Source organism: Eumetopias jubatus, unplaced genomic scaffold, assembly GCF_037043125.1.
Source record: "Eumetopias jubatus isolate StellerSeaLion01/CBP00866 unplaced genomic scaffold, mEumJub1_p1.0 scaffold_12, whole genome shotgun sequence".
NCBI lineage: Eukaryota > Metazoa > Chordata > Mammalia > Carnivora > Otariidae > Eumetopias > Eumetopias jubatus.
Genome location: NW_028274818.1, coordinates 69,360,612 through 69,382,452, shown reverse-complemented (window position 1 = coordinate 69,382,452; position 21,841 = coordinate 69,360,612). Strand labels below are relative to the sequence as shown.

The 21,841-nt window shown below is 48.9% G+C and overlaps 1 protein-coding gene across 2 annotated transcripts in view; it reads left to right on the top strand.

Moving 5' to 3' along the window:
- The first annotated feature begins 495 nt into the window (after window positions 1-495).
- AXIN1 (axin 1) overlaps window positions 496-21,841 on the top strand; it is a 51,342-nt gene continuing 29,996 nt past the window's right edge. The window contains exon 1 of one of the 2 annotated variants that reach the window (XM_028111621.2): window positions 496-1,456. In XM_028111621.2, the coding sequence (XP_027967422.1) occupies window positions 579-1,456 (878 nt within the window). In that variant the 5' untranslated portion in view covers window positions 496-578. The remainder of the gene's footprint in view (window positions 1,457-21,841) is intronic. The other variant, XM_028111622.2, reaches the window with a different exon arrangement.

Here is a 21,841-nt window from a genome sequence, read left to right as displayed (position 1 = left end):
CCATACTTTTCTGTGTCTGAATATCACAGCGACCCTGCAGTGCAGGTAGGCGATCATCCTCATTCATCTTACATGGGAGGAACCAGCTCTCATCTAAGTTTATACAGCCAGGAGGACTAGAAAGCATATTTCTTTCCTCCTGTCCTCCTGCCTCTCTGGAGCTTGCAGGGAAGGACTGGTTGTGGCAAGATGGGAGGTCCCCAGGCTGCTAGTCTCCATGATGTTCTCACAGAATGACACCTGAGGGAATGGCACTCTCCCTGCTCTGGGTGCTTAGTTTTTAGATCCGGAGGCATTCCTGTAGTTAAAAGTTCCCAGAAATTGTTTTAATATAGCACAAACCTTGTGGCAAAAGATTGAAAATTTAAACTGAATTTCTGGCTTTGAGTTCGAGCGGGTGGGCATCATTACGAGTCTTGTCTTGAGAAAACCTCTGTGGTCATGTTTCCATGGACCCACCTTTCCTAATCCTTGTCCTCTTAATGGTTTCAACAGGACAGATTGATTCACTTTGGAGCTATAAGTACTGATGTATTAGGGTGCAGCGCTCATTGTTCATTGACGCACAGAGTCCCAAAATGAATATCCAAGAGCAGGGTTTCCCTTTGGACCTTGGAACAAGTTTCACCGAAGATGCCCCCCGACCCCCAGTGCCTGGTGAGGAGGGTGAACTGGTGTCCACAGACCCCAGGCCTGTCAGCCACAGCTTCTGCTCCGGGAAAGGTGCCGGGGTTAAAGGTGAGACTTCAGCAGCCACTCCCAGGCGCTCGGATCTGGACCTGGGGTACGAGCCTGAGGGCAGCGCCTCACCCACCCCACCGTACTTGAAGTGGGCCGAGTCGCTGCACTCCTTACTGGACGATCAAGATGGGATAAACCTGTTTCGGACTTTCCTGAAGCAGGAGGACTGTGCTGACCTGCTGGACTTCTGGTTTGCCTGCAGCGGCTTCAGGAAACTGGAGCCCTGTGACTCAAACGAGGAGAAGAGGCTGAAGCTGGCCAAAGCTATTTACCGCAAATATATCCTTGATAACAATGGCATCGTGTCCAGGCAGACGAAGCCAGCTACCAAGAGCTTCATAAAGGACTGCATCATGAAGCAGCTGATTGATCCTGCCATGTTTGACCAGGCCCAGACAGAAATCCAGTCCACCATGGAAGAGAACACCTACCCCTCTTTCCTCAAGTCTGATATTTATTTGGAATATACGAGGACAGGCTCGGAGAGCCCGAAGCTCTGTAGTGACCAGAGCTCTGGGTCAGGGACAGGGAAGGGCATACCTGGATACCTGCCCACTCTGAACGAAGATGAGGAATGGAAGTGTGACCAAGACCAAGATGAAGACAGTGGCAGAGACCCTGCTCCCCCTGGCAGGCTCACACAGAAGCTGCTTCTGGAGACGGCCGCCCCGCGGGCCTCCTCAAGTAGACGGTACAGCGAAGGCAGAGAATTCAGGTGAGTCAGATGCAGGGCGTCCGTGTCTGTGCCCACATCCGAGACCTGGAGAACTGGCAAGGGAAAGGTGTCGGGAAGGAGCAGTCTTGTCCCTCAGCCCCCAAGTGGGTATGCTCCTGCTGCTGGGGGTGAGTTGTGGTGTTCGTTCTTCTTCATGATACCTTCACGTTTGTCATTAAATGTTTTTAATATTTGTGAGTTGAGGACCCTTTTTTAAGAGCAGTCTAAATAGTATATGGCTTTGTATCCCATTAAAGGTCTTGGAAGTCTTAAAGTCTTGACATTCGAACTTACCCTTTAGCAGTAACGTTTGTACCCTCTCGCATAGGAGGTGGGCTTACTCCATTGATGCAATCCTTGTGGCCTGATAGAGGAGTGGACATGCAAAAGCATCAATCCGTAGAGAATTCTGGACCGTTTTTGTGACAGTTTTCCAAGATTCTTCCTGGAGGTTGGGAAGCGTTGGCAGGAGGCTGCCATGCAGCAAATTGTCAGAGCACTTTGGGAACCTCCTGTGAATGTAGTTCTAGGGGTGGACCTTCTCCCCTCTGCTGACAACGTGAGTGCTGTTCTGTGGTCCATTCCCAGTGGCATTAGAATTTGTGGGTATAACTTGTGCATACAGCCACATTGCAACCTGAGAGGTGCCAGTGGTGCAGTCAAGAGGTTGTTCCAGCTTGGGAAACCTGTATCTTCATTCTCTTTTCTCGGTAGTCCCTTCTGTGCTTACTGGAGATTTATTTGGCGTGGGTTGGAGCCTCTTGCCCATGCGAGCAGATGTTGGCAGGGCACTTCTGTTTCCCACTCATTTCCCTGTAGCTGGTCCCGGGGACACCTGCCTGTGAAACTTTCAAAGTGGGGTATCCGTATCCGCCTGACCCTTGCTGATTTAATCAGCAGTCAGAATCCTCTCCTCCCCTGTGGTGTTATTAAAACCTGGATCATTTCTTCAAGCTTACGGTGGTAGAGAAACTGGCTACTTGCTAATAAACACAGGACTAAACATTTCTAAGGTTTAAATATCATTTAAGTGATGTGATTCAAGCCAAGGTACACCATTTGAAGTAATTTTTGTGTGCCTTTTGCTCATTGTCTTGAGCTAAACACTATTGATTGATATAGCAAGATTTTAGGGCAGAACTTGCCATAAAATTATTCTAAGTGAGGCTAGTAACTGACACAGTTTTTATTTTATTTTATTTTTTTAATTTTTTAAAAGATTTTATTTATTTATTTGACGGGGGCGGGGGGAGTGCGCACAAGCACGGGGAGAGGCAGGCAGAGGGAGAGGCAGGCTTCCCGCTGAGCAGGGAGCCCGATAACGAGACTCGATCCCAGGACCCCGGGATCATGACCCAAGCCAAAGGCAGACGCTTAACCGACTGAGCCACCCAGGCGCCCCCTGACACAGTTTTTAAAACCCAACCTAAAATGATTTAATTAGAACAGTTTTAAGAGGGGATTAAATTGGAGGCCTGGGCTTCAGGGGGAAAGTTTTGAGCTCAATTCTGATTCCTTTCTTCCTTTCTGTTTCTCTTGTCTTTTTTTCTTTCTTGATTTTACTTTTAAATAATTTCTACACCCAGGGTGGGGCTTGAGCATAGAACCCCAAGATCAAGTCGTATACACTACCAGCTGAGCCGGGCAGGCGCCCTGGGGCTCAGGAATTTTTTAAATCAGAAATCAGAATTGGCTGGCTCAGTTGGTGGAGAGTGTGACTTTTGATCTTGGAGTCGTGAGTTCCAGTCCCAGTTTGGGTATAGAGATTACTTAAAAAAAAAAATTCCTGTGCCCCATTCTGCACTTTTTTCAGTTCTCAGTCTTTTTTTTTTTTAAAGATTTCATTTATTTATTTGACAGAGAGAGAGAGAGCGAGAGAGGGAACACAAGCAGGGGAGTGGGAGAGGGAGAAGCAGGCTTCCCCCTGAGCAGGGAGCCCAAAGCAGGGCTCGATCCCAGGACCGTGGGACCATGACCTGAGCCGAAGGCAGACGCTTAACAACTGAGCCACCCAGGCGCCCCTTAGTTCTCAGTCTTAAACAGCAACTTGGCTTTTTCTTTTTTTGGTTTGCTCTATTTATAATATACAACCTTTGCTTTTAAATTAATAGAATATGTTGGCATCACTTGTTTAAGTGGGTTGAGCTCTGAGGACTGTGGTACATTTTAATTTTGACTTGCTTGTCATGGAGCTGCTGGTGGCAGAGGAAGGCTGGACTTTGAGAGTCCCATCTGCAGTCGAGCACCATGCCGCTGGAGGTTGCTTGTGATGCTTTTGTGGGTGGCGGATCTCTGATGTCCGGGTCATCATTTACTACTACTGACAGGGTGTGGCATCCAGCACATTCTACTTGTCTGGCAAGGGTGTGCACTTAGGATGCACTAGGTTGGAAGTCACAGAAAGTCCAGCCCACCCTGGCTTAAACAGTGAAGGGGATTGGTTGACTGAGATCAATGAAAAGTCCAGAGGGAGGGCCAGCTTCAGATGTGGTTTGATCTGGACTCCAGCCATTTTTCTTTCAAAGACTTTATTGTTTTAGAGCAGTTTGAGGTTATCAGCAAAAATGAGAGGAAGGTACAGAGGTTTCCCCTCACCCCCACCCCCACAAACACACAGCCTCCCCCATTATCAGCACTCTGCACCAGAGCATTGCGTCTGTTAGAGCTGACAAAACTACATCAACACCATTACCACCCAAAGTCCGCAGTTTGCGTCGGGGTTGGTGCCTGGCGCTGGGTGCGCTGGGAGCTGGATGAAGGTGTGGTGACGCGGAACCAGCATCATAGTGTCGTACAGAGCCGTCCTGAAAATTCTCTCTGCCTCTGCCTATTCATCCTTTCCTCTCCCCCAACCCCAGGAAACTGCTTTTGCCTTTTCCAGAACGTCGTGCACTTGGAATCATACAGTGTGTGCCTTTTCTTTCTTTCTTTTTTTTTAAAGATTTTATTCATTTATTTATTAGAGAGCAAGAGAGAGAGAAACAGCACGAGAAGGGAGAGGGTCACAGGGAGAAGCAGCCTCCCCGCTGAGCTGGGAACCTGATGTGGGACTCGATCCCAGGACTCCGGGATTATGACCTGAGCTGAAGGCAGTCGTTTAACCAACTGAGCCACCCAGGCGCCCCCAGCGTGTGCCTTTTCTAACTGGCTTCTTTCACTTGGTGACCTAATGTTACTCCGTGTCTTCCCATGGCTTGTAGCTCATTTCTGTTTAGCACTGGATGATAGTTCATTGTGTGGATGGACGACAGTTAATTTATGCACTTGCCTGCTGAAGGACGGCTCCATTGCTCCCAAGTTCTGGCAATCATTAATAAAGCTGCAGTAAACTTCTGTGGTGCAGGTTTTTGTGCGGACAGAAGTTTACACCTCCTTTGGGTAAACACCATGGAGCGCGATTGCTGGGTCATAAGGTGAGAGCACATTTAGTTTTGTAAGAAACTGCTGCTTCTCTTCTTTGTCTCTGCCTTCCCTTGGCCAGTTTTGCTGGCAGGTTGGAGGTGGTTACTGTAGTGATCTTGGGCTCCGGGCTCCCTTGCTTTGTAAACAGACACTGCCCCCAGCATTCAAAGGAGGTCCTGCATTTTCCTCTGTATGGCCACGGGTTTTGTGTGCCTCTGTCCTGACTATGCCAGCATAATCTTTGTGCAAAGGCCTGGGACTGTGCTGCTGGGCTTCTCATCAAGTAGGGTAAACCAGAAGGCACAGAAGGTGCCCATTGCTCCCCAGTGGTGGACATGGTCCTCCAAAGGAAAGGGAAGAGGAGGGCGGGTGCTGCCTGCTGCTAAGGGGGCCGGGGGGCTGGCCTGGAAATCTCCTTACTGGGGGATGCACTTCCTGTGGGCAGCAGGTGCCTCCCATAAGCATTGGTTCTTCATGGAGAAGTGTGTCTGGAGGGCCATTATTTAGGGTCTCCTGACCTGAGCCCCACCGTCCCATAGGTTCTCCATCCTGGGGCTGGTCCGATTATGTTCTCTGGTGTTGGTCAACCTCCCTGACCGGGCACAGCTCTTTCCCCATAGGAGGCCCGAGTGTCAGCCTTCATTTGGCCATACAGGTGTGCACGTGGCTGTTCTTCATACAGCCAACTTGTGAAAAGTTAAATCAGCATTATGCTTAGGTCTCTCTCAAAGCTCAGAAAACACCCGTGCCCCTGTCCTTTTTCTGCATTTATCTTGCTCAGCTGGGGTCCTTTTGAGCCCCTGGGCCAAGGGATCCCAGAATTCCTTGCTCTCCGTGTCTCTGCAAATTCTGTTCTCTGTGTCTCTGCAAATTTTCCTAGTCTCTGTTGCCATAGTCCATGAACTTTGAACATAACTTTGGTTGGTTCACACCCACCATTTTAGCTGGTGTGAATTGACAAAAGGTTGTCCGATGATGCATGTGATTTGGCATTAGGGCCCAGGGGCTGTAAGACATAGCTGGCAGGCTTAGGTTTTACTCCCCCATCAGACATGTGGCATGGGGGCGCCTGGGCGTCTGCCTTTGGCTCAGGTCCTGATCCCAGGGTCCTGGAATCGAGCCCCACGTTGTGTAGCGTGTCGGGCTCCCTGTTCAGCTGGGAGCCTGCTTCTGCCTCTCCCTCTGTACCCCCTGCCCCCTGTCTAGTGTGCACGTGCTCTCAAATAAATGAATAAAATCTTTTTTTTTAAAGATTTTATTTATTTGACAGAGAGAGCACAAGCAGGGGGAGCGACGAGCAGGCAGAGGGAGAGGGAGAAGCAGGCTCCCCGCTGAGCAGAGAGCCCAATGTGGGGCTCGATTCCAGGACCCTGGGATCATGACCTGAGCTGAAGGCAGACACTTAACCGACTGAGCCACCCAGGTGCACCACGAATAAAATCTCTAAAAAGAAAAAGTGTGGCCTGGCCCCCCAGGTGCGTTCAGGGACTATGTGGGAGGGCCTGTGTCACATTCTCCTCCTGGCCCTGGTTGGTCACCTGCCTCGGCCCTTGAACCATCCACACTTAGCCTTAGCTGCTGGATTTGATGACTGACATTTGCAAATGCTTTCCATTTCTCTTAACTACCCTTACCTTCTTCACTGGCTGAGAAGTTCCCCAAGGACAGGGTCTCAGGTATTTTCTTGTGTCTTCCTGGTGAGCCCAGTGAGGAGCTGCTGGTCAGGGCTGGTCGTCATGGTCATGGCCAGAGAGTGGACCATGGATACCCTTCATAGCGGGAGCAACTCAGCACTTAAAGGGCCGACAACCAGGGTGCTTGGCGGCTCGGTCGGCAGAGCATGCTGATCTCGGGGTTGTACGTTTGAGCCCCACATTGGGTGTAGAGATTACTTAAAAATAAAAAAATAAATAAAAAAGTAAAAGTCGGACAACTGGCCCTTCCTCTCCAAGGTCCCTTCGGAGTTTGGCTGAGGAACTGTCTGACCTGTTTGTTGGCTTTTTTGATTGTATTTCTGGTAATGGCTTAAAAGGTCAAGAGAAGAAATGTAAAAAGAGGAAATGCCCCAGATATATACAATTTCACATGGAAGGCAGAAAAGTAAGATTGATTTTGGGTTTCTGATTGGAGTTCAAGTCGGGGGGGGTGTTAGGCGTTGTCTCTAGTGGTGGCGGCTTGGCTTTAGTGTGCGCCCATGGGTGCTGTAAGGGCATGGCCCCGTAGGCCTGTTTGCTTTGGACCTCCAGCAGATTCTCTTCACTGGTGAGTTTTTAGACCATTTGTGATGGAGAGTAGCTCATTTTTAAAATCTGGCTCTCCCTGAAGTCCTCCCCTGCTTAGTCTATGGCAGTGATTGTGATTCCTCTGTGAGGGGCATGAAGCTTAGGGAGAGAGCATGGCCCTGTTGCCATTTCCTTGTCATCTTCCAGATGTGTGACTCTTTCAGCTGGGTGAATTTCTTTAACCGAACAGATGATCCCAGGGTAGGTGACCAGAGATGTTTTCAGACAGATCTTAGTATGCAGCTGTGGGGTTCTCGAGTCAGGAGTGTGCAGATCTTCTCACTCACCTTGCCAGCTGGGTGGGGAGAACAGGAAGCCTGGTGGTTTAGCTTAGTGACCCCTCACTTGATGACTTTTCCACTAGGCAGTGTCTCGTGAGGTCAGCCTTCTGGTCCGTGATGGTGGGAAAGTTGCTGTATCTGTCTGTGCTTATATGTAAAATGGGGAGGATGAAGTGCTACCAGCCTAATGAGGTTGTTGTAGGGCTTCCGTGTCATAACGCCTGGGGGTGATTAGACCAGCCCGTGCCTGCACAGAGCAGGTGCTCGGTAAATTTCAGCTCTTGCATTGGTGGCTCTTCTTCATATTCATCATCTTCATCGTTGTCTGTTAGATGTTGGTGAAGTTTGTATCAGAATTACAGATGGTTTCAAAGATATGACATGCTCAGATTTTAATAACATATTTCCTTCAAGGGAGGCATAGTAATTCCCCACCCCAAACCTGTTCCTCTTGTAATCATTCTAGCCTCCAGCAGCGGTGCCACCATCTACCAGGTCAACCCAAACCACCGGATCCCTGCTTCCTTCACCCCCACATCTGGTACAGCAGCAAGTTCTGGTTCCCTGCCCAATGTGTGCTATATCCCTCTGCTTCTTGCTGTCTGCACACTGGCTCCTACCTCCTCCTCCTGGGCCGCTACAGAACCATGTTTTTTTTTAATTTATTATTTTTTTAAAAGATGTTTTTATTTATTTGACAGAGAGAGAGACAGTAAGCAAGGAAACACAAGCGGGGGGTGGGAGAGGGAGAAGCAGGCCTCCTGCTGAGCAGAGAGCCTGATGCGGGGCTCGATCCCAGGACCCTGGGATCATGACCTGAGCCGAAGGCAGACGCTTAACGACTGAGCCACCCAGGTGCCCCTGGAACCATGTTTTTTTTTTTTTTTTTTTAAGTAGGCTCCACACATGGAGCTCAACATGGGGCTCAAACTCATGACCCTGAGATCGAGATCTGAGCTGAGATCAAGAGTCGACGCTTAACCGGCTGAGCCCCCCAGGCGCCACACCACAGAACCTTCTACCTAGGCCTCTGTCTTTTCTCCCCACAGCGCCAAAGCAGTCTTTCCTAAGTGCAAGTCTGATCGTGTCATCCCTTCTTCCAACTCTGTTGGGACTTCCCAGTGCACCCCGACTCAACCCTAAGCTCCTATGATACACGCATGCCTGTGCTGGACTCCATCACAGGACCTCCAACGTGCTGTGTGCATTTCATATATCTGTCAGTGGGGTAGGGCTGGCCATTAAAATTTTTAAATTATTACGGGAGGGTCTAAAAGTGTTTTTTCTCTGCTTTAGTCATATAAAACTCCATGGTCTTCAACAGGTTTCAGCAGAGTCCAGCAAAATATCTGCAGTTAGCTATCAGACTGGAGAATTCTGGAATAGAGAGGCCTCTTTGCCTTGACCTCTGTATCAGTGGGTTTATGAAAGGGAAGTGCCTGTAGAGAGCTGACGAGCAATGTTGTTGACCGGCGTCCTTTGCGTGAACTGCGCTGCCCATGGCTCTGACGTGCAGCTGCAGCTATTTTAGGAGAGTGTGGGCTTGATGTGCTTGGCCTGGTGTGCAGTTCTTGGAACTGAGCCATACCTATAGGTCAGCTGCTTGGTGTCACTGCCCATTCGCAGGTTTGTGCCCCAGTGTCACAGAGATTTGAATTTGACTCTTACTCACCAGCTCTGGTAATCTTTTCTACAGTCTGGACTTCATTTACATCAGTATACCGTGTAGAAATTACAAGTATGGGGATTTGGGTGAGTAGTGGTAGTACAGTTAGGAAAGCAAGGCAGTCTAATAATTCTTTCTCCAGTCTGGGACCTACATGAGAGGGTGCACACCTGTGTGTAGAGGGGAATCAGTGTTGCTTTTTTTTCCCCCCCGTGTCACATCAGTACAAATGCTCAGTTTAGTGAGCCACTCGGGGTCCTTTTAGAGCCTGTTAATTCTAGAAAGTGTTTGATCTGAGGAAACAGCTCAGTATTATCTCTTCAGTCCCTTTGTGGGACTGAGGCTGGTTGCCTGACTTCAGTGTCTTCAGAGAGCCCACAAAAGAGGCGTGAAGGGGCTCAGCCTTGCCCCTCCATGTCCCCTCTGCAGTTGGACTCCCATTGCTGGGTGGGTTCCAGTATTGGCCCAAGAGCCTTCTCTGTGAACCATTGAAACTTCACGTAGCAACTGGACTTGGCTCTTCTGGTTTCAAGGGACAGAGGTGGCTAGGTGCTAGGGTGGGTATCATCATTAGCCCCCCAGCAGCAGGGAGCTCTCTGTCCATTCCTGGGCCTTCTGCTCATCCAACTCTGTGCACTTTGAGCTATTTAAATGCTTTTTGTTTGTTTTTGGTACTGACCCCCTCTGGATCTTTACTCATCTTCAGTCTATAGTGCCAGTGTCTTCTCTTGAACCAACATTTGAAGATTGATTTATTTATTTGAGAGAGAGAATGCGTGCACACAAATGTGGGGGAGGGTCAGAGGGAGCGGGAGAGAGAGAATCTCAAGCAGACTCTGTGCTGAGCATGGACCCCCGACACAGGACTTCATCCCAGGACCCTGAGATCACAGCCTGAGCCAAAATCAGTAGTTGGATGCTTAACTGAATAGTGAGCCACCAAGGTGCCCCTTGAACCAACATTTAAAAATAATCATAAAGGAGGACCTGGTAGAGCATAGGGCTCTTGATCTCACGGTCATGAGTTCAAAGCCCCATGTTGGGTGTAGAGATTACTTAAAAAAAAAGTCGTAAAGAATGTTGCTTGCAGGGTTACTTGTGATAGCTAACAGAATAACTCAAATGTCCAATTGTGGGGGTCGATTGCACAGGGATTTTTTTTCTGTACAGTTGGAGAACGTAGGCTTTTTATTTTCTTCTTTGTGTTTATTTCTACATTTTCCAAATTCCTATAAAACATATTTATAGACAATATGCTATTGAAATATATACAAAAGTATGTTGCAAGGAAGTCTAAATTATATGCTATATTCAAAAGCCTATTTTTTCTTTAAGAAGGATGCATGTAAATGTTTCCTTTTCATATGATCTTAGATCTTAATGTTTGCACTACTAAATCAGTATTTTAAGTTAGTTTTAATTTTTCTGAAAAAATATGGAGGCAAGGAAAAACTCAAGTAATGCCAAAAGGCTGATAACTGGGGCACCTGGGTGGCTCAGTTGTTAAGTGTCTGTCTTCGGCTCAGGTCGTGATCCCAGGGTCCTGGGATCAAGCCCCACGTCGGGCTCCCTGCTCCGCGGGAAGCCTGCTTCTCCCTCTCCCACTCCCCCTGCTTGTGTGTGTTCCCTCTCTCACTGTATCTCTCACTGTCAAGTAAATTAAATAAATAAATAATCTTAGAAAAAAAATCTTTCTGGAGGGGCGCCTGGGTGGCTCAGTTGGTTGGGCTTCTGCCTTCGGCTCAGGTCATGGTCCCAGGGTCCTGGGATCAAGCCCTGTGTCGGGCTCCCTGCTCCGCGGGAAGCCTGCTTCTCCCTCTCCCTCTCCCACTCCCTCTGCTTGTGTTCCCTGTCTTGCTGTGTCTCTCTCTGTCAAATAAATAAATAAAAATTAAAAAAAAATCTTTCTGGAGATGTTAGTTATTACTTCTTAATTATTGTTTGCCCAGCTTTCTGCATAGGATAGTCTTTGTGTCTTCCTAGTTCCTTTCTCAATGGTTTGTTTTGGTTTCTGTCCTCCTTGCTGGAAGTTTTACCCAAATGATGATCCTTGGCTGTTCCTTCTTGTTTAAAAGTGAGGCACCAGGGGTGCCTGGGTGGCTCAGTCAGGTAAGCATCTGCCTTCTGCTCTGATCATGATCCTAGGGTCCTGGGATCAAGCCCCTCATTAGGCTCCCTGCTCAGTGGGGAGTCCGCTTCTTCCTCTCCCTCTGCCATTCACTGGGCAGTGCTCTCTGTCTGCCTCTCTCTATTTCTCTTTCAAATAAAATCTTTATTTTTTCCCTTTTAAAGATTTTATTTATTTGACAGAGACAGTGAGAGAGGGAACACAAGCAGGGGGAGTGGGAGAGGGAGAAGCAGGCTTCCTGCTGAGCAGGGAGCCCGATGCGGGGCTCGATCCCAGGACCCTGAGATCATGACCTGAGCTGAAGGCAGACGTTCAACCAACTGAGCCACCCAGGCGCCTAAATAAAATCTTTAAAAAATAAAGTAAAAGTGAGGCACTAGAGAAAGCTGCATGCAAGCCGGCCTTTTTGAGTGGTATACTCAGTGTTCATGCTGCCAGTGGGCTTTCTTTGTGGAGTCTTTTTTCTGGGGTGAATTGCTTCCCCTTGAGAGGGATGCTCTAAGTCCCCCCTTTTTGTGGGGGCTGGCTATTGGATTCTGGAGCTGAACAGATAAGGGAATTTGGGGTTTCCCAGGTGCCCATGCACACTTTCATCTAGTTCCTCAATTTTCAGTCTTAGTCCCTGTAATGTCTTGCCCTGTACCTGATTTCCCTAAATCGGAGCCTTTGATTTTCATTCTTCCAGAGATTGTCTCCGATGTCCTACAGGAGTGTGTGAGGAGGAGTTGTGTGACTGTGCTGGATGTGACGAGGACAGGGCCCTGAAGGCCTGCCTGCCCCTCACATGCTGCTCAAACAATTCTTGTCGTTTAGCATCATGCCCTCTGTCTTCCCTCAGTAGGGAGGTATGGTTGGTTATTGCCAAGAAGTCCTGCATGTATGTGGGAGGAAGACTGCCCCTTGTATGTATAGAGCTAGGCCTGGTTTGCAAAGGTAAGAGAATTCTGAGAAGAAATCTGTGAAGGAAAAGGAGATGTGAGCGTGCAGTTTAGCGGAGGTCTGATGTGATTACTGTAAAATATATGATTTGGAGGTGGCAGCGTTGCGAAAGAGTTCTTTTTTTGTGAAAATTCATTCAGGATGCCTGTAATACCCTGAGATCACTCAGTGAATAAAAATCCTATGCATATGTGTAACTTCTTGGAGCACATTTTCCCAGTGGGTCAGGCTTGCCCGTACTGATGTAGCTGAAGGGCTGGAGTCTTGGGGTAGATGTAGCTGGTGTTTTTCCTTCTTGTGTGACTCTTGGTTTGTTGCTGGATCTTCCTGAGGACTGTTTGTTCTTCTTAGAGGGGACAGTTGATCCCCATTCTGGTAGTGGACTATTCTCCGATCATAATGTTTTGGAGAACAAAAGGAGAGTAAAGGGCAGCGGTACACACATGTCCAAGAAAAGTTGTGTCTGAGCAGACAGGGAAAGAAAGATATCTCTGCTGTGTGTAGCTCAGTACAGCTGCCCTTCTAGAAGGAGAGTTGACAGAAATACAGATGCATTCATTCAGTGAGTACTTTGTGCTAACTATTATTCTAGCAGCTGGAGGTTCACCAGTGAACAAAGCAGACAGAATCCCTCTGCTCATGGAGCTTACATTTTATTTCAACAGGGAGAGATAAAAGGTGAAAAAAGTAAAATATAGAATGTTCCAGATGGTGATAAGTACTGTGGTGAAATAGCAGGTGAGAAAGGGCAGTGAGGGGCAGGGGGAGGGTTGTAATTTTAACAAAGTGTTGCCAGAGAGTGTCCCATTTTAGAGGATGACTTTTGAGCAAGACCTCAAGAAAGGGAGAGCACAAACCATGTACCTGGAGGAAGGTGATTCTAGGTAGAGGGAGAAAAGTGAGAAAGGCAGCATGGCTGGAACAGAGGGCTGGAAGGGAGAGTAGTGGGACATAGCTCCGCGAGGTGGGTTCGATATTTCTTAACGGGGTTAAAAAAGCCATTGCATTTTCTGCTTTGGTCTCTCTCTCTCTCTCTCTCTCAAGTTGTCAGTGTATGGATGGCACCTAGAGCCCTGAGCCCTGAGATTGCCAGAGAGTGTGTGCAGATGGAGAAAAGGAGTTAGGTGACACTCCACCGTCGAGACTTCAGGGATGGGAGATGAGTAAGGAAGAAACCAGTCGAGTGTGGCGTCTTGGAAACCAAACGAAGAAACTGTTTAGGAAGGATGGAATGATTAGCTGTCAAATGCTGCTAATAGGTGAAGTAGGGTGGGGGCTGACAGTCAATTAAGTTTACCAGCATAGAGATTATTGGTGATCCTGAGTGGTGGTTAGTGGGAAATTGTAAAAGTATATTGAAACGACTTTCAAATTTAGCTTTAAATAATTCAAAGCCTTTAAAAAATTTTTTTTTAAATATATTTATTTAAGAGAGAGAGTGAGAGAGAGAGAGCAACAAGCAGGGGGAGTAGGAGAGGGAGAAGCAGGCTCCCCGCTGAGCAGGGAGCCCGATGCGGGGCTTGATCCCAGGACCCTGGGATCATGACCCGAGCCGAAGGCAGACGCTTAACCGACTGAGCCACCCAGGCGCCCCAACTCAAAGTCTTTTGAGAAGGGACTGTGTCTTTGTCTTATTTGTATCTCTTGGCTTAAGATAGTGGTTTGCAGGTCTGCTCTTGATAAATATGTGTTGAGTTGAAATGATTCTAGCTATTAAAAAATATGTGCAGGACTCAGACTTTGCTGGCTTTATGCACTTGAACCATGGCACTCACATCATCTTTTGGGGATCCTGTCTTTTATTAAGGAAGCTGCTACTTGAATTTATAGTGACAGCCACTAGCTGCCTCTGCATTGGTTTTACCTTTTTGACCTCTCACTTTTGATAAAGAAGTAGATAATTTTTTAAAAAAATCAGATAAAGACATTCTTTCTGATTTATTAAGTGTACAGGAACAAGCTATGACTTAAATGTTTAGCACCACTATTATTGAATGTTGAGGCTGAGTTTATTGGCTAAAATCTCCCATTATGAATGTTAATATCTATTTCTTATTTTATTTATAGGTTTTTTTTAAAGTATGATTAACATAGTGTTACATTAGTTTCAGGTGTTGTACTATTGTTGTTAGATTTTGCTTTATGTGTTTTGAACCATAGTTTGAATGCATACAAATTTAGAGTTATATATTCCTTATGGGTTGGCCTTTTTATTGTTGTGAAATCTCTCTCTTTGTAACTGATGTTTTTTGCTTTAAAATCTAATTTGATATTGGTAATGCTGTCCCAAATTTCTTTTGTTAATATTTGTGTGACTTACGTGGTTTCTAATCTTTTATTTTCAACTTTTCTATATTCTTATATTTAAATTATTTCTTTTATAAGCCATGGTTAGTTTTTTTAAAAATCCAGATTGTCTCCTTTTAATTGGCATAGTTTATTTATATTTAACATAATTACAGATCATGACCTGAGCTGAAGGCAGATGGTTAACCATCTGAGCCACCCAGGTACCCCAAAGTAGGGATTTTCTTATGAGAAATGGATATGACCTAAAATTATTAGGTCGGTCACATAGAGTATGGTGTATATTAAGTATAAATTCTGGATCTTTTGCATATATATTCATTTTTCACTTAAGATGACTTTATTAATTACTGCAGACATTTCTAGGATTTTCTTTGTGTTTTGAATTACATAGCTTTTATCCATCTTAGTTTATGCCCCATTCCCCATGTGACAAAGATGATTGGATGGATTGGTGGCCAAGTTCACTGCAGGGGAAGAAGATGAACATAACTAGCTGAGGAACAAACTCAAGGTCTTGGCAGATAACAACGCTGCCCAGCAGAAACATGCCAGGTAGACTCAACTCCGTGTGTCCATGTGTGCATGCCCCAACACAAAGATGCTTAGCATTCAGCTCTCATCAGCAAGCTAAGTATGCAGACATTTTGAACCTGTGTCCCTGGTACTTTTGCTGGGGGCACAGAAAGCAGAGGCCCGTAGGTGTGCCTATGCTGGAACCCTCTTCCCCCTTACCTGGAGTTCCCAGCAGTGCGGCCAGGACTTGCCCTCAAGGCAACCTCTGCTGTTTGCTGGTGTGGAAATAGCAGTGTTAGGCCTGGCGCTGTGTTCTAAAGTAGAGGTGGGGCTGGGGTGAGGCCAGTGGCAGACATGCCTTGTTGGAGATCCAGCAATGGAGGGAACAGGATTGAAGGAATATCAGACTTGTACCTTGGTTCTTTGAAATTTCATTTGCTTTGGAATGTAAAGTTCTGTGACACTACATGGGGCTGTGTTGGAGATGCTTTAAAGATAAAAACATTTCCACGGTGAAGAAAGATGGGCGAATAAGAGCGTCCCCGGCCACGTTCCCACACGCGCAGTTGTCATTATACGTTCTCTTTACATATGAGCACACTGCATGGATCCTTTGTAGTTTGGCTTTCTCATTAGGTGGTCCTGTGAAGTTCATTTGGATAAAGTAAAACCCTTTAAAGAGAAAATCCTTTTGAAACATTGTGAGAGAAAACTCATAAGCAGAAAAATCCAATAACTTTTTTTTAACTTTTTTTTTTTAAGATTTTTATTTATTTGACAGAGAGAGACAGAACACAAGCAGGGGGAGTCAGAGAGGGAGAAGCAGGCTTCCAGGGAGCCCGATGTTGGGGCTTGATCCCAGGACCCTGAGATCACGACCTGAGCCGAAGCTTAACGACTGAGCCAGCCAGGCGCCCCTAAAAATTATTTTTAATAAACCACGTTTTTCCAAAGTCACTGTTTTGGTCTTGTAGCTTCAAAGCTGAGAATAGGTCTTCTTCCCAGCTTTGTGGGATCTTGGGATTTCATTTGTAAGCTTCTGCATCTTGTTTTGGATTATGGACTGATTCCGACCTGTGTTAAAGACATTATGAGTCTGACATGTGATCTGCCATTTTTTAAAACTTATTTGATAGAAAGAGAGAACAGAAGGGAGAGGGAGAAGCAGGCTCCCCATGGAGCAGGGAACCCGATGCGGGGCTCCATCCCAGGACCCTGGGATCATGACCTGAGCCGAAGGCAGAGGCTTCACAGACGGAACCCCTCAGGCGTTGCTAACCTTCCTGTTCATCCGATCCATGAGAACCTGAAAATCAGAAGTGAAACATCTCTGTAAGTCCAGGCCCTGAAGAGAATACCACTGATGTTGAGCAGACTGGCAGCGTGTCTAGTTCAGTTAGCTCATCATGCTGGAGCCCCATTAGGAAGTTCCATGAATGACTTCTGTTCAGTGCTTACTGATTCTCAGTCCTCTTCACGTGCGTTCTGCACATTTCAGTAACCGTTCTGCGCAGATCAATCACGAGACATGTTATTGTCAAAGTCATATAAGAGATACGTTTAGTGCAGGAAAATAAGAAAATACAGATGAGCCAAAACTGATGTAATGTCCCACTGCTCAGAGATAGCGCTGTTCTATCTAGATCCCTCTAGAGTCCTCTTGGCACAAACAGATCTTTATCTGGTCCTGATCCATGTGGCCCACATGTGTGTCTCCCACAGTTGTTTGGAAGAGCTGCTGGTTTCAGGAGCACAGCTCCGTGTAAGAAGTGTGGCACAGAGGGAGTGGTACTAGGGGGTCCTGCCTGTCTGCCGCCTGTCCTGGGGACCTGTCCTCCAGGGCTTGGGCTCCCATGAGTATCACGTGCTTCTGACCAGAGCCTCGAGTCTGGTTTGTTCGCCTTCATGTTGACTCTTACGGAAAATTAGGTGGAATGATGGGTTTTAACTGCTGCCTGGAGGCTTTCCCGTCCAGGGCTTCTCTCTCTGGATGTGAGGGACACGGTGCCAGGACAGTACAGTCGTGGTCTGTATGGAGGGCTTTCTGCATCTTATGCTGAACCTCAGCAAATGCTGTGTGTGCCATTCCTTAGACACTCGGAACCATTGTCGTTGCACTTGGCAGGAGACGAATGGCAGCTTGAGCAAGGTCAGTAGCTGGTGAGTGGTGGTGAGGGGGATTTGGCCCCGGAAGCCACTCTAGAGCTAGTCTTCTCTTCTGCCCACCTCTGGCGATGGGGGGCAAGTGGGCCACCTGACTCGGTCTGTGCTCTGCCTGTTCACAGAACACACATCCTCCCATCTTACTGTTTGATTTTGACCATAAAGGGCCTTTGATATGTTGCACAACCCAGACCCTGTGTTGGGTGGGGTGTGCCAACTGTAGAATAAAAATAAATAAAGTGCCTGCAGGAATGTGTAACCATGGGCAACCTCATGCACAGATAGCATGATGGCCGAGCAGGAAGCTCTCACCTGGAGCCACCAGGTGACTCATTCAGCTTCCATCTCCTCCCACCAAAGTTATCTCTGCGCTCCGGCAGGGGTGGCCCATGTGCTCTGTGGTCTCTGTGTCGGTGGAAGGCTGTCTGTTCAGCCTCTGGCCATACCTGCTCCTGCCCCTGTGCTGACTCAAGTGTCCGTCATCTGAAGCTCACGATGGATGTGTAAGTAGGGGCATGTGGGGGAGTCACTGGAGGGTGCTGTTAACCTTGGCTGTGGGTTTGTGTAGGGGCCAGATTTCTGCATTTTTGCGTAGAGCATATAAGGTAGAGATTTTTATGGCTGACACTGGCCTGACTTCTGTCATTTTTAGTGTAAACTTCTTGATGTTATTTGTTTTATGGGTAATAATACCTATGTGTGAATGTGGGCATCATGGCCTGAAGTCGTGTCTGCTGCTGGAGAAGCACAGAAGTATGTCTTCTCGGGAGGCTGGTGCTCTGCATTTTGTAAAGAGGTTAATTTGAAATGAGGAAACGTCCATCCCGACCCTTCTGGTGCCTTTGTCTTGGTCATTTCTTTATGGCATTGAAGGCTCTGTAAGAAGACAGGACTCTTGGAGCACGTTGCTTTGTTAGGAAGCCGGCTCTCCTTCTCCGTAGGGGCTGGCTCGTCCTGTGAGTGACACCCAGATGCTGGGCAGAACCCCATCCGAAGGCTGGCCATGTTGCTCTGGTGTGGGTGATGATCTTCTCACTCGGTGGAAAAGAGCTCCGGCCCCACAGTATGGGTCTAGACCCATACTCCCTCCCACTGGGAGAGTGCAGGTGTGTGTGTGTGGGGGGGTGCCGGTCTTTGTCAGCTGTGCCGTGTTGTGCACCTGGGGGGGAACCTGTGTTACTGCGGGAGCTTGAGGATGGTGCCCACATTCACATGTAGGTATTATTACCCATAAAACAAATAACATCAAGAAGTTTACACTAAAAATGACAGGAGTCAGGCCAATGTCAGCCATGAAAATCTCTACCTTATATGCTCTATGCAAAAATGCAGAAATTTAAACCCCCAGCCAAGGCTAACAGCACCCTGCACGACCCAGGGGGCCGTTGCCAGGTGGCTAGAGAAGCAAGCCGTGGTGCCTGTAGCCCGCAGTAGCACCCACAGAGGAGAGATGGACTGCTGATGAGAGCAGAGCCTGCACAGATGTCAGAACAGGTGCCCAGCGAAGGAAGCCAGATAAAGGGCGCACATGGCCCCCTGTGTGGTCCCATTTACGCAGAGTTCTAGAAAACGCCTCCTAGCCGCTAGTGGCAGTGGAGGTGGGGGCACAAGGGAACTTTGGGGTGACAAGCATTTATTGTCTTGCTTTTGGCAGCGGTTTCGCGGGTGTGGACGTATCCTAGAAGTCATTACGGTCTGTGCGCTAACGATGTGTGGTGTGGTGCATCACACTTCGGGAAAGCTGTTTCTAACAAAGCAGTTTACATGCCTTCCTCTAAGGGCACTAGACTTTTAGGACTGGAGGAGAAGGGCTGGGGCAGAGCCATGACAGGTGTGGGCTCCTGCTGACGGCCACTGTCCCTCGGGTCTTGGTGAGGACCAGGCTCTGGGACGGGCAGGGGGATGCTTGGTCATGTGTCATGGGTGTTCTTGCCTGGCCTGGCTGCTGGCCCTCGGGTGTGCGCTGGTGACAGCATGGCAGAGTCTGAGCTCAGGACGCCCCTCCCCGTCGGTTTTGTGAAGGTGAGTGATACTGACATGGTGCCGTTTCTAGTATAAATTGTTACTTGTCTTGTCCAAATAGCTGTCAGTTAAATTTGTCTATTTCATGAGTTAATGTGTTGTTTAGGGTTCTATAATCTCACAGGGTAAGTTTTTTTTTTTTTTAAGATTTTATTTATTTGACAGAGAGAGAGAAAGCGAGAGAGGGAACACAAGCAGGGGGAGTGGGAGAGGGAGCCCGATGTGGGGCTCAATCCCAGGACCCTGGGATCATGACCTGAGCCGAAGGCAGACACTTAATGACCCAGCCACCCAGGCACCCCTTACGGGTGTATTTAAGAGATGTTGTGGGATGGCTTGAAGCTTGACCTACTTTTAAATTTCTATTTTATTTTTGTTTACTTTTTAAGTAAGCTCTTCACCCCAGTGTGGAGCTTGAACTCAAGACCTGAAGGTGAAGAATCACATGCTCTCCCAGCTGAGCCACCAGGCGCCCTGGGGGCTGTCTTCTCACTTTGCAGAAATCACTTTAGGCATTTGTTCCTTTTGGTTAGTTTAGTTAAAATTACCTCATGTGGGGCGCCTGGCTGGCTCAGTCACTGGAGCGTGCCACTCTTCATCTTGGGTCCTCAGTAAGATAAAGAAAGCAAGCTTAAAATTAACTGATGTGGTGTGCGAGTCCACTCAGCAGAGTGTGCACACCTTTGCAGTTTGCTGACGGCAAGCAGATAGCCGTTTGTCAAGTATTTTTAAGGGTGGAGACCATTTTCATTAACTCTGAGTAGAAAGTCCCAGGGGAGGCCTGAGAGTATTTAGGACCAGAGAGAGGCACTCAGCAGGGAGAGAGGTGCACGCAGCTGTAGACAGCGGTATTGCCAGGGGTGGAGGAGATGGCCGAGAGCACTGTGCGCGTCAGTCCGGCCGTATCACAGCATGACCAGCCGGTGACCGGAGTAGCTCTTACCGTGGCCCGAGCACCAGTGACCGTCTGCGGGGACTGTCCTTGCTGCACAGCTGCCCGGAGGTGAGGGAGCGAGTGGCCTTGGGGTCCCATGGGCCCCGGGCCCCAGCACTGACTGGCCGTGCACATTCGAGTCACGTGTCAGAACCCTGAAGGCTGTCCTGGGCCGAGTGCGCTGGGGAGGAAATGAGCCGCGGTAGGTACTTGTCGCTGCTCCCATTCTCGCGCTTCAGTCACAGAAGCTGCCTGAGGGAGGTGGCTTACCTCCGTCCTGCAGCAAGTGGTGGGGTGAGGTTGTCCTGGAGCAGGGCCCGAGGGTCTGTCCGCACTGTGAGCCGCCTGGGTGGAGGGACAGACGGCAAATCCTGGGACACTGGCCGCTTCGGCGTGGTGGCCTCCCTGAGGTCACTGAGTAGCCCGGCCCAGCGGCCCGGCAAGGACAGGGGAGCTGCACGGGGGGCAGGGTTAGAGCGAGGCAAGGACGAGCTGACCACCGGGCCGCCTCCTTGGCCCTTCCTGCCTGTCAGCCAGCTTTCCCATTTAATAATAAGAGCTGACAGCTTCCTTCTTTTCTTTCTTTCTTTCTGGAGTGAGTGAGTGAGTGCGTGCGCACACAAGAGGTGGGGGGGTGCCCAAGGGGGAGAATCTCGTGCACACGCGCACACACACAAACAGGAGGGGCCGAGGGGGGAGAATCTCCTGCACACACGCGCGCACACAAGCAGGAGGGGCCAAGGGGGAGAATCTCCTGCACACGCGCGCACACAAGCAGGAGGGGCCAAGGGGGAGAATCTCCTGCACACGTGCACACACACAAGCGGGGCGGGGCCGAGGGGGAGAATCTCACACACGGGAGCGCACAAGCAGGAGGGGCCGAGGAAGTGGCAGAGGGGGAGAATCTCACACACACACACATGTGCACGCACACAAGCAGGAGGGGCCAAGGGGGAGAAACTCGTGCATACACATGCACAAGTGGGAGGGACCGAAGGGGAGAATCTCATGCACACACGTGCACGCACAAGCAGGAGGGGACGAGGGAAGGGCTGAGGGGGACAATCTCCTGCACACGAGGGAGGGGCCGAGGGAGGGGCAGAGGGGGAGAGTCTCAGGCAGACTCCCTGTTGAGCACAGAGCCGGATGCAGGGCTTGGCGTGGGGCTGGATCTCAGGGCCCTGAGATCATGCCCTGAACTGACATCCAGAGTCGGTCGCTTAACTGGCTGAGCCACCTAGGCGCCCCCAAGAGATGACCGCTTTAAAGTGGGAACACTGTCCCTGACTCCAATCCCAGGTCTGCCTGCTGTGGCGGCCCACTCTCCTGTGTCTTCCGTCTTCCAGGCCAGGCCACCCCACCTTACTCTGTCACTCTGCTTTTACTTCATACAAGAGGCCGCATCGGCCTCTCCCCAAACTCTGGTGAGGCCCTCTGGTGTTGTCCCGGGTCGGGGGCCTGGCTGGGCTTTGCTTTCCGACGTTCATCCTCCCGCCTGCATTTTCATCAGCGTATCACAGGCCCCAGCACCAGAAGTATTTAACTTGCCTCTCCTCTGTCTCCTCGTCTCGGGAAGGGGGATGTTGAGCCGCTGTGTATGGCAAGCACACCGTCGTAACCTGTTTTACCTGTAAGCAGACGACCGTGTCACGTACTCTGGGAACCAACGAGTGCACTTGTCTGGAGAGGGGAGCCCAGGGGCTGGAGCAGGGCACGAAAGGTCACTCCTCTTTCTCCTTTCTGCT